The following is a 12,453-nucleotide window of genomic DNA, read 5'->3' as shown; positions in this document are numbered from 1 at the left end:
TCTGAAACAATTTCCTGGTTGGAGTTGATTAAAAGAAGGGCCTGGCTCTCTTTGGTTAAAGACTTCAACAGTGCCGGTCAGGTCAGAAGCTGGAGAAGGTAAGCTCATATACAGTCAGAGAACTAAGCAGACCAGACCCAGCTGCTAATGCATTGGTGCCTATGGGAGAGCCACCCCTTAAGCAGACTGGAACTGTGACCCATTTTTTCCACCATATCTGATAAGCTTCCTGTGTTGAGGTACACAGACCATACCTGTCCACTAACTCTCAAATCTTACTCACGTCTTCTTCAAACACTATCAGGTTATACTGTAGACCCTAGGGGGCTCTTCAACTCTGGTCCTGGAGGTCCAAAACACTATCAGGTTATACTGTATATACTGTAGACCCTAGGGGGCTCTTCAACTCTGGTCCTAGAGGTCCAAAACACTATCAGGTTATACTGTATATACTGTAGACCCTAGGGGGCTCTTCAACTCTGGTCCTGGAGGTCCAAAACACTATCAGGTTATACTGTATATACTGTAGACCCTAGGGGGCTCTTCAACTCTGGTCCTGGAGGTCCAAAACACTTGTTTTTGTTTCCACCTGGTAAGGAATTACACTCACCTGGTTAGGGGCGGACTGGGACCAGACATTGTCTCTGACATTTGTAACACAATTTTTTCCTCGATACTAACCAAATAATGATCATTTTGCAGGAAAACATGGTTAGACAGGCTCACTGGGCTGGACAAACCCATATGGCATTTGTCTGAAATGCCAGATGGCCAGTCTGCTCCTGCAACTGATGTCCCAGGTCTGAAACTAGTCTAGTCCCTGATTAGAAGGAAAGGATGAATACCAGAAGTGTTTCGGCCCTCCAGGACCAGAGTTGAACAGCCCAGGGCCCTAAACAAAGAGTTGAACAGCCCAGGGCCCTAAACAAAGAGTTGAACAGCCCAGGGCCCTAAACAAAGAGTTGAACAGCCCAGGGCCCTAAACAAAGAGTTGAACAGCCCAAGGCCCTAAATAAAGAGTGGAACAGCCCAGGGCCCTAAACAAAGAGTTGAACAGCCCAGGGCCCTAACCAAAGAGTTGAACAGCCCAGGGCCCTAACAAAGCGAGTGTGCGCTTTTCAGTAGTCTGGCTAACTGGTTTCATAACATAGCCCTCAACCTGCTGTCTATATATACCTTCATAGTGGGTTTACCTCAACCTACTGTCTCCATATACCCTCATAGTGGGTATACCTCAACCTACTATCTCCATATACCCTCATAGTGGGTTTACCTCAACCTGCTGTCTCCATATTCCATCACAGTGGGTCAACCTCAACCTGCTGTCTACATATACCATCATAGTAGGTTTACCTCAACCTTCTGTCTCCATATACCATCATAGTGGGTCAACCTCAACCTGCTGTCTACATATATCATCATAGTGGGTTTACCTCAACCTGTTGTCTCCTTATACCATCATAGTGGGTTTACCTCAGCCTGCTGTCTACATATACCATCATAGTGGGTTTACCTCAACCTGCTGTCTCCTTATACCATCATAGTGGGTTTACCTCAGCCTGCTGTCTCCATATACCATCATAGTGGGTTTACCTCAGCCTGCTGTCTCCATATACCATCATAGTGGGTCAACCTCAACCTGCTGTCTACATATACCATCATAGTGGGTTTACCTCAACCTGCTGTCTCCATATACCATCATAGTGGGTTTACCTCAACCTGCTGTCTCCATATACCATCATAGTGGGCTTACCTCAACCTGATATCTCCATATACCATCATAGTGGGTTTACCTCAACCTGCTGTCTCCATATTCCATCATAGTGTGTCAGCCTCAACCTGCTGTCTCCTTATACCATCATAGTGGGTCAGCCTCAACCTGCTGTCTACATATACCATCATAGTGGGTTTACCTCAACCTGCTGTCTCCATATTCCATCATAGTGTGTCAGCCTCAACCTGCTGTCTCCTTATACCATCATAGTGGGTCAGCCTCAACCTGCTGTCTACATATACCATCATAGTAGGTTTACCTCAACCTTCTGTCTCCATATACCATCATAGTGGGTTTACCTCAACCTGCTGTCTACATATACCATCATAGTGGGTTTACCTCAACCTACTGTCTCCATATACCCTCATAGTGGGTATACCTCAACCTACTATCTCCATATACCATCATAGTGGGTTTACCTCAACCTGCTGCCTCCTTATACCATCATAGTGGGTTTACCTCAGCCTGCTGTCTCCATATACCATCATAGTGGGTTTACCTCAACCTGCTGTCTCCATATACCCTCACAACATCATACTGGACCAACAGAAAATGTGTGGTAGCCTGAGGAACCGTAGCTGTAGGAATATGGTAGAAGACAATATTTTTTATTAAAACCATAAAGCTGAATATACAATGCAGAATGACTGTTATCTCAGTTCAACTTGGATAAGAATGTACACGAATGATGATCAAATCTGACCTTAAATCACATTGTTACTGCGAGTCACAATGTAGAAATAGGATGTTTTCTTTGAGAAACCATGATTAAATTAGTAAGTTAATATTTTGGCTTCAACCAACAAACACCAGGTTAGTGTTCACTGTTGTTAATATATTTAAATAGATGGACACGTCAAAGTATATAATATTCTTATATACATGTACCTTGACATTTTCTGAAATAATATCTTATTCAATATTCACATACCAGACATTATGATATCATGTGCTTTAAGCAGAGAAAAGGCCTGAAGTCCTTTGACAGTTGATTCAGTTTCTTTTCCAGTTCAGTTCATAGAGGTAAACCAAGGTAACAGCAGCATTCTGATAAGTGACGTCACGCTGCTTACTTAGCGAGTACCGCTTCCTCCTGATCGGGCTCACACGGACACTCGAACCCAGGACATCTGCTTCGCTAGCACACGTGCCCGCCCTCCCGAAGCGTCTTACCAATCGGCGCCATCGAAGCGTTAACAACTCGGCTGCACAAGTGGTGACACTTCAGGCTGAGGAGTAAGTTTCCCACATCCCCCATGTGCTACACTCTCACCATACAACCTTTATCCTGCTGATACTACACACGTTCTCTCACCATACAACCATTATCCTGCTGATACTACACGTTCTCTTAATAAACAACCATTATCCTGCTGATACTACACACATTCTCTTAATAAACAACCATTATCCTGCTGATACTACACATGTTCTCTTAATAAACAACCATTATCCTGCTGATACTACACGTTCTCTTAATAAACAACCATTATCCTGCTGATACTACACACACGTTCTCTTAATAAACAACCATTATCCTGCTGATACTACACATGTTCTCTTAATAAACAACCATTATCCTGCTGATACTACACATGTTCTCTTAATAAACAACCATTATCCTGCTGATACTACACATGTTCTCTTAATAAACAACCATTATCCTGCTGATACTACACACGTTCTCTTAATAAACAACCATTATCCTGCTGATACTACACACGTTCTCTCACCATACAACCTTTATCCTGCTGATACTACACACGTTCTCTCACCATACAACCATTATCCTGCTGATACTACACACGTTCTCTCACCATACAACCTTTATCCTGCTGATACTACACACGTTCTCTCACCATACAACCATTATCCTGCTGATACTACACACGTTCTCTCACCATACAACCATTATCCTGCTGATACTACACACGTTCTCTCACCATACAACCTTTATCCTGCTGATACTATACACGTTCTCTCACCATACAACCATTATCCTGCTGATACTACACACGTTCTCTTAATAAACAACCATTATCCTGCTGATACTACACACGTTCTCTTAATAAACAACCATTATCCTGCTGATACTACACACACGTTCTCTTATTAATAAACAACCATTATCCTGCTGATACTACACACATGTTCTCTTAATAAACAACCATTATCCTGCTGATACTACACACATGTTCTCTTAATAAACAACCATTATCCTGCTGATACTACACACATGTTCTCTTAATAAACAACCATTATCCTGCTGATACTACACACATGTTCTCTTAATAAACAACCATTATCCTGCTGATACTACACACATGTTCTCTTAATAAACAACCTTTATCCTGCTGATACTACACACACATTCTCTTAATAAACCAACACAAGGGGATATGTTTGTGCCTTATATCTCATTACAAAATATAGTCCCGGGCTGCATCTCATGTCTTGAAAGGCTTCATTACCTCCCCACTTTATCTGGAGCGCAGCCAGTATTGGACTGAGTACTGAGATGTAGCCAGTATTGGACTGAGTACTGAGATGCAGCCAGTATTGGACTGAGTACTGAGACTCAGCCAGTATTGGACTGAGTACTGAGATGCAGCCAGTATTGGACTGAGTACTGAGATGCAGCCAGTATTGGACTGAGTACTGAGACGCAGCCAGTATTGGACTGAGCACTGAGACACAGCCCTGTAACTTTATGTCAGCTGGGGCTTGTTGCCATGACAACAGTGGTTCTGTTTCCATGTGAAGGTCAAAAGGTGAAGTTGTTGTACACTCGTACCATAGACGTCGTCGCTGACCCGCGGCCCGACCCCCTTACATCTTGTGGAAACAATCCTTAGCATTGGTCCACACTTGAATGCCCTGTACAGACAGAGGAGAACATAAAACACAGAAATTGAATTAGGTCCTAACAACATTGGCCTTTGACTTTAACAAGCGGGTTGTGTTCAGTAGGGCACACCGTTGCAACGCATTTTGAAACAAAAGTCTCTCATTGAACAAGTCCAGGTAGTCCCTCTCTCTTTCAGTCGGTGTTCTTCAGTTTTGTGCCTAATGAACACAACTCTGAGAGTGGTATTTAAAGCAACACGAAAATGACAGTTTCTTATTGGACAAGTCCAGGTAGTCCCTCTGTCTTTGAGTCAGTTTTTGTCTGTTTGGTGCCCAATGAAAATAACCCTCATAGATACTAGGAGCATTTCCAGACTTCCACCTGAGTGTGACACACCTTCTTACACATACTGATCTGCATGACGGCGTAGCCAATCAGAGCCTCCCTCAGATCCCTGTCCTTCTGCTCCTTGAAGCGCTGCATGTCCACCCACGCACCCTTCACGTACTCCCTGCACACACACACACACACACACAGATTATATTACATACTTTATCAATGAGTTGTTTTCAGCATGTGGTCTATCTATCTATCTAGGTATTACTGCATGGTTTAACATGAGGGACTCACTCGCACTCCACTGTTTTCTCTGTGACCGTCTCCTCTCCCTGGACGATCTGCTCCTCTAGTAGGCTGAGTTTAGCCTCCCTCTGCTCTGGTGTCTCCTGACCAAACAGCTTGTTCGTCATTCCTTTGAAGGAGAACGTCCGTACCATCTGAGGATGGACAGACAGACAGAACGGAGGAGCATTACAAGCCTGGTGGTCTAGTCAGTTCAAGAAGTACACTAAAATTCCAGATTTTCTCCTATGCTTTTCAATGAGGAAAATTTGGAATTGGAATTTGATTTACTTTCTGAATTGAAATGGAATTGACCCCAGGCATGCTGGTGGTCTAGTCTGTTGATGCTTCGGCCTCTCTGTGTTTGTTGTCATGACAAACATGCATGGCATGCAATAGAAGAGTTGGCTACAGTAGAGTCTGGGACGACAGTAGAGCCTGGGACTACACTAGAGCCTGGGACTACGGTAGAGTCTGGGACTACGGTAGAGCATGGGACTACAGTAGAGCCTGGGACGACAGTAGAGCCTGAGACTACAGTAGAGCCTGAGACTACAGTAGAGCCTGGGACTACAGTAGAGCCTGGGACTACAGTAGAGCCTGGGACTACAGTAGTACCTGGGACTACAGTAGAGCCTGGGACTACAGTAGTACCTGGGACTACAGTAGAGTCTGGGACTACAGTAGAGTCTGGGACTACAGTAGAGTCTGGGACTACAGTAGAGCCTGGGACTACAGTAGAGCCTGGGACTACAGTAGAGTCTGGGACTACAGTAGAGCCTGGGACTACAGTAGAGCCTGGGACTACAGTAGAGCCTGGGACTAAAGTAGTACCTGGGACTACAGTAGAGCCTGGGACTACAGTAGTACCTGGGACTACAGTAGAGCCTGGGACTACAGTAGAGCCTGGGACTACAGTAGAGCCTGGGACGACAGTAGAGCCTGGGACTACAGTAGAGCCTGGGACGACAGTCGAGTCTGGGACTACAGTAGAGCCTGGGATTACAGTAGTACCTGGGACTACAGTAGAGCCTGGGACTACAGTAGAGTCTGGAACTACAGTAGAGCCTGGGACTACAGTAGAGTCTGGGACTACAGTAGAGCCTGGGACTACAGTAGAGTCTGGGACTACAGTAGAGCCTGGGACTACAGTAGAGTCTGGGACTACAGTAGAGCCTGGGACTACAGTAGAGTCTGGGATTACAGTAGAGTCTGGGATTACAGTAGAGCCTGGAACTATAGTAGAGCCTGGGACTACAGTAGAGCCTGGGACATGTCCTTGTATAGGGGGGTGTGAAGAAGACATGAAGTCAAAGATGGGTCCAGGCTAGGGCTTTACATGTCCTTATATAGGGGGGTGTGAAGAAGACATGAAGTCAAAGATGGGACCAGGCTAGGGCTTTACATGTCCTTATATAGGGGGGGTTGAAAAATACATGTCGTCAAAGATTCTGAGAGGACTTGACAAACAAGACCTCTTGGGCCTTGCCAACACTCTTTAGACCTATACTGTACCAATATTGGAAAGACAAGAGCTTGCTTCTTACAAGAGATCACCATCTCAGTTGGAGTCCCCTAGTTTTCCTATAACAGGATACAAACAGTAGATAAACTAGACCTACGCCTAAACCTATGGCTTTCTTCATTGCCCCTGAGGGTATCGATAAAGTTGTATTGAATTGAATACCCCAGTGGCCAGCTCCTCCCGTTGCTGCTTCTTGGAGATGAGGTCTGAGGAGGCCGTCTCCAGCTCATACTGGGTCAGCTCGTGTTTCCTACACACAGCCCTGTAGGAAACAGACAGCAGTAGCTTTACAGGAGGCCCATACACTGTCACAACACCATACAGCATTACTTCCTGGGACACAAGTTGTACCAGGCCCGTTTAGAGGAGATATTTTTACACTGTCAGAACCTTCTACTTGGTGCATCACCCTCTTTACCTGACTAAGGGGACAGGGTTCTGGAATCCCTTTACAAAATATGATTCATTGGTTGGTTGATTCATTGATTGATTAGCCATAATGTGCAATAGGACCAACCTTAAGGCTTCAGCATAGAAAAGGTATTCCTTCAGTTGGTCTGCGTAGTGCTCCTCTTCCTCCAACATATCATCTACTGAGGCAGCATAGCTGTGGACAAAATCACAGATTTTATTAGCCAGTTCAACAAATATATACTTATTTTCATTGTAGTTCCTAAATTGTTTGACGTGTGCACTCTGCATTAGAATACCAGGCTGATTTTAATTGCCAGTTAAAAAATATATAATTATTTCCATTGTGTTCCCTAATTTCCATTGTGGTTCCTAAATTGCAGGTTGTGTGCAATCTACATTAGAATAGCAGGCTCAGCACAGGTTAGATACAAAAGTTGTTGGCGGATGGAGAGTACTCACGCATCCATATGGTGTCCTGCACTCTGTAGACCATCTCCCATCTCCTTCTCTAAGGCACTCCACTCACTGCCACACAAACAGTCAGATCAGTTAGACCGTCTCCCATCTCCTTCTCTAAGGCACTCCACTCACTGCCACACAAACAGTCAGATCAGTTAGACTGTCTCCCATCTCCTTCTCTAAGGCACTCCACTCACTGCCACACAAACAGTCAGATCAGTTAGACTGTCTCCCATCTCCTTCTCTAAGGCACTCCACTCACTGCCACACAAACAGTCAGATCAGTCAGAAAATCCCACAACAATATCATATAACAACATGTTTTATTGTTAGGGTGAAGTGCCTTGCTCAAGGGCACATCGGCAGATCTTTCACCTACACGGCTCGGTTGCTGGCCCAACACTCTTAACCGCTAGGCTACCTGCTGACTAGTGCTCTTACCTGAATACTCTTCCGTAGTTCCCATGGACTTTGTATACGCCGTAGAGCCTGTCTGCTACTCTCTGGAGAATGAAACGTGAGTTGGTAAATGTGTAACAAGAGGTGAGCGCTAAATAAAGAAGATGTCGTTCCAAAGATATAACTTTAGACCAATGAGAGGAGCAGAGTGACTGTGGATCTAAAGCATCTGATGAATGGTATATTATTATATGACTTACTGCTCTGACTCTGAGCAGCTGGGAGGTGAGAGACTGAAGCTCATCGCTGTAGAGTTTCATCTCTGTGAACCGCCTAGATAGAGGAAGTCAAATGGCAACCTTAAAATACATTTACACAACTTCACCATTACACGACTTCAAATATACACAACTTCAAATATACACAACTTCACCATTACACAACTTCCAATATACACGACTTCCAATATACACGACTTCCAATATACACGACTTCACCATTACACGACTTCCAATATACACGACTTCACCATTACACGACTTCAAATATACACAACTTCACCATTACACGACTTCAAATATACACAACTTCACCATTACACGACTTTAAATATACACAACTTCTAATGTACACGACTTCCACTTTCTCGACTTCCACTTTACTCGACTTCCATAAATTTAACTTCATACAACTTAACATCATTTCTACTTTACACAAGTTCAACTTTACTCGACTTCAACTTAACACGGCTTCAAATTAACACGACTAACTTTACACCACTTTAACTTAACTCAACTTTAAGTCAAATGTATGTAATACATGTATAATGCCACTAGGTGTCTGACAACTCCTGGTTGTAAATGGGAAGGGTTGATTTACTTGTCAGGGTTCTTCACCCTGAAAGTTGCGCTCAGAGCTTTAATCCTGGAGTCTGCCTAGAAAAAACAAACACAATTGAATTAGAATGCGACTATAAACCAAACACAACCAAGGTGTACCACTGGGTGGATCCAAATAGATTCAATATGGTTTTTATTTGATTTCATTAGGAACCCTGTTAGCGGTTGCACATGCAGCAGCTACTCTTCCTCCACACAGAACATGATGTAATACAGAACATCAATAGACGGGAACAGCTCAAGGACACAACCCCTGTAATAAGTGGTAGTAACTGAGTAAAGATCATATCGGGGTAAAAGATAGACATTCATGAAGTAAACAATTCCTCTGAGGTACCTTGGCTTGGAACCCTGTCTCATGCACCACCTCCTTCCACCTGTGTTCCTGGGAGAGGAGGAGAGTCAATTAATAGTTTTGTAATAACTAGAGTACAAATAAATAAATACAAATGTATGTTGAATCTCTCCAAAACATTCCAATACAACGTCAACGTGATGGAGTGAGCTGATAGGCTATCATACCTCAGTCAGGAAGTGGTATAGGATTTTGTCATTGGACAGAACCGAATGGGAGGCCACGCGAAGTAGAAAGTTCTCCAGACCAACCCTGCGCCTCTCTACAAAGTCTGGGTCCATGTTGTCTGCAGACAGCTTGTGCCAAACAAACTCTGCCTGTAGAAATCAGACGAGGGTTATTACACAAAGATATATATATATATTATAATGTGTTCTATTCAATTAAATGATGTGGGTATTAAGGCCCAAACACTGCAGTGTGGTGCTTGAGACTACTAGGAATAGATGTGGCCATCAGGTTTGAATTTAGCTTACCCTCTTCTCTGGCAAAGGCGGCACCACGATAAATGGATAGGTGACTAACAAATAGTTCCGGAGGATCTCAAATTCACTGTATCTCCTCCAGAGAGAGTCTGGGGCTGGGTTATGGCCTTCTGTTATTGCATCTATGGGTCTGAAAGAAGAAACACCAACATCTATGTCAGATCAGATTAACCAGAAGGATCTGAATCCCTCTTATTTTACACATTCAGAAAAATCCATGTTCAAGAACGTCATTGTACCGAGAACATGTTTTCATTTGGGAACAAGGTTCTTTTTTGCATATGCTTCATTTTCAAACGGGGTCCCACTCTCTCACCGAGTTTCTATGAGGTACACTGTGAATATCTCTTGCATGTTCACTGTATTTTTCCCAGTTCTTTTCTCTGCCTCGGCAACACTGATCTCCATTCTCCGCAGCAGAGTGGATCCTTCCTCCACCATCTGTACAAACAGAGTGCATGGGAGAAATAGGCAGTGGTTAGTGAACAGAGTTAGAGCAGTTTCCCAAACTCGGTCCTGGGGCCCCACATGGGTGCACGTTTTGGTTTTTGCCCTAGCTCTAACAGCTGATTCAAATAATCAAATGTTGATGATGAATTGGTTGGACCTATTTTGGGAAACTCTGCTCTAGAGGACTGAATATGAATAGAACAGAATATCAATAGATTTAGATTGTTCCTATCCTCTGCCAATCATTGGACCTATTTGGAAATGTTCTAGTAATAAACACATACGTGTCTATAGACGTCCATGTGTCATAATACCGTGACGTCATTTTCTGAATGCTGCGAGTGGACCAATAACGTGCCGAACAGCTACTGGCCACGTAACACAGATCAGATATGGTTTTATTTTGGATAGATAGGTCTTTCAATCTTCAAAACACTCATATCGTGTGCAATATTGTTACAAACAAGGTTATATTGTAGCCAACAGCAGCGCGTAGTTACAATGTATCGCGTGGCCTGCCTGATGTCCCGACTGCTACATCTGTTCTATTTCTGGATGCATCCATCCAGTCCTTTGCCGTGGACAAAGGACAATAGTTCGTTCGCAAAGAGACAATTTACAAACACAGACAAAACATATAAATTATTGCGTTACTACCGTGTTATTCTTGTTATTCTCCAACTCTGTGTTGGTAAATTCATCTCCTCCAATCGGCGCTGACTCTTTATTTCCAGCATCCGCCATCCTTCTTTCCAGCTGTGTTATGCAAACAAGATAAAGCGATTCGTGGGATTTTAAATCTTTCAAAATAAGAGTCCTGCCCTGTAAAATGTAGAAGATCAGAATCACCTTTAATCGCGTAATACATTTTGTATATAAAGGAATTTGACTTGGTGAAAATGGTGCTGCCACAATAAACAGAATTTCCAGCCAGAAGATAAACCTGATATACAGACAACATACTGTATGTAGAAGCAGAGCTGATAAACAGGATACAGACAACATACTGTATGTAGAAGCAGAGCTGATAAACAGGATACAGACAACATACTGTATGTAGAAGCACAGCTGATAAACAGTAGAACACCTGTTTAGGAGAGGTGCTGGCTAGCGGAGTAGAACACCTGTTTAGTAGAGGTGCTGGCTAGCAGAGTAGAACACCTGTTTAGTAGAGGTGCTGGCTAGCAGAGTAGAACACCTGTTTAGGAGAGGTGCTGGCTAGCGGAGTAGAACACCTGTTTAGTAGAGGTGCTGGCTAGCAGAGTAGAACACCTGTTTAGGAGAGGTGCTGGCTATCAGAGTAGAACACCTGTTTAGGAGAGGTGCTGGCTAGCAGAGTAGAACACCTGTTTAGGAGAGGTGATGGCTAGTGGAGTAGAACACCTGTTTAGGAGAGTTGATGGCTAGCAGAGTAGAACACCTGTTTAGGAGAGGTGCTGGCTAGCAGAGTAGAACACCTGTTTATTAGAGGTGCTGGCTAGCAGAGTAGAACACCTGTTTAGGGGAGGTGCTGGCTAGCGGAGTAGAACACCTGTTTAGGAGAGGTGCTGGCTAGCAGAGTAGAACACCTGTTTAGGAGAGGTGCTGGCTAGCGGAGTAGAACACCTGTTTAGGAGAGGTGCTGGCTAGTGGAGTAGAACACCTGTTTAGGGGAGGTGCTGGCTAGCGGAGTAGAACACCTGTTTAGGGGAGGTGCTGGCTAGCGGAGTAGAACACCTGTTTAGGGGAGGTGCTGGCTAGCGGAGTAGAACACCTGTTTAGGGGAGGTGATGGCTAGCGGAGTAGAACACCTGTTTAGGGGAGGTGATGGCTAGCGGAGTAGAACACCTGTTTAGGGGAGGATTTAGCTTAGCTAAATGGTATCGTCGTTTTGCATTCTGAATGGACATTCGGGTGCTTTTGTAAAGTCACTCTGGCTATCTACTCCGATTTCAAATTCTCGTCTGAATTTAGAGCGATCAAAACCCGTTGAATATGGTGTCAGTAAACGTCAGCAAAAAACAGCTAAATAAATTGTTGCCAGCAGCACAGTTAGTCACCAATGTCCCGGATAACATGAAAACTGCCTAACCAGCTCTGATAGGGCGAGTAAAATGGTCAGTGGTCTCATTTGTGTCTGGAAGTAAATAGCTTGGGTGCTTGACTGCCGTTGTAAAGTCAGAACGCTCAAATCAACTCTACTCCCCGGCCTGAGCATCCAGTGTTGCTCTGAATTTACAAACGG

General features: G+C 44.0%; 1 protein-coding gene across 1 annotated transcript; it reads right to left on the bottom strand.

Annotated features, from left to right (window-relative positions):
* Positions 1–2,366: 2,366 nt before the first annotated feature.
* LOC109877461 (sorting nexin-4) lies at positions 2,367–11,364 on the bottom strand. The gene is made up of 14 exons (XM_031813372.1): positions 10,887–11,364; positions 10,096–10,220; positions 9,771–9,909; positions 9,462–9,611; positions 9,277–9,324; positions 8,920–8,975; positions 8,301–8,373; positions 8,083–8,144; positions 7,642–7,707; positions 7,286–7,375; positions 6,931–7,030; positions 5,253–5,398; positions 5,019–5,133; positions 2,367–4,651 (listed from the first exon to the last, which is right to left on the bottom strand). The coding sequence occupies exons 1-14, from the start codon at positions 11,232–11,234 to the stop codon at positions 4,604–4,606; spliced, it is 1,566 nt and encodes a 521-aa protein (XP_031669232.1). The 5' UTR covers positions 11,235–11,364; the 3' UTR covers positions 2,367–4,603.
* Between the last annotated feature and the right edge of the window lie 1,089 nt (positions 11,365–12,453).

This window comes from Oncorhynchus kisutch, unplaced genomic scaffold (genome assembly GCF_002021735.2).
Source record: "Oncorhynchus kisutch isolate 150728-3 unplaced genomic scaffold, Okis_V2 Okis05a-Okis16b_hom, whole genome shotgun sequence".
In the NCBI taxonomy this organism is placed as follows: domain Eukaryota; kingdom Metazoa; phylum Chordata; class Actinopteri; order Salmoniformes; family Salmonidae; genus Oncorhynchus; species Oncorhynchus kisutch.
This window is presented reverse-complemented; position numbering and strand designations above follow the sequence as displayed.

Bases quoted from the DNA above. Each gene is read 5' to 3' on its own strand.
- LOC109877461 (XM_031813372.1), bottom strand. From the start codon at position 11,234: ATGTTGTCTGTATCCTGTTTATCAGCTCTGCTTCTACATACAGTATGT. The intron at 9,325-9,461 runs GTATGATAGCCT...CTCCTCTCCCAG, and splicing joins TATACCACTTCCTGACTGAG to GAACACAGGTGGAAGGAGGT. The intron at 8,374-8,919 runs GTAAATCAACCC...TCCTCTATCTAG, and splicing joins AGGGTGAAGAACCCTGACAA to GCGGTTCACAGAGATGAAAC.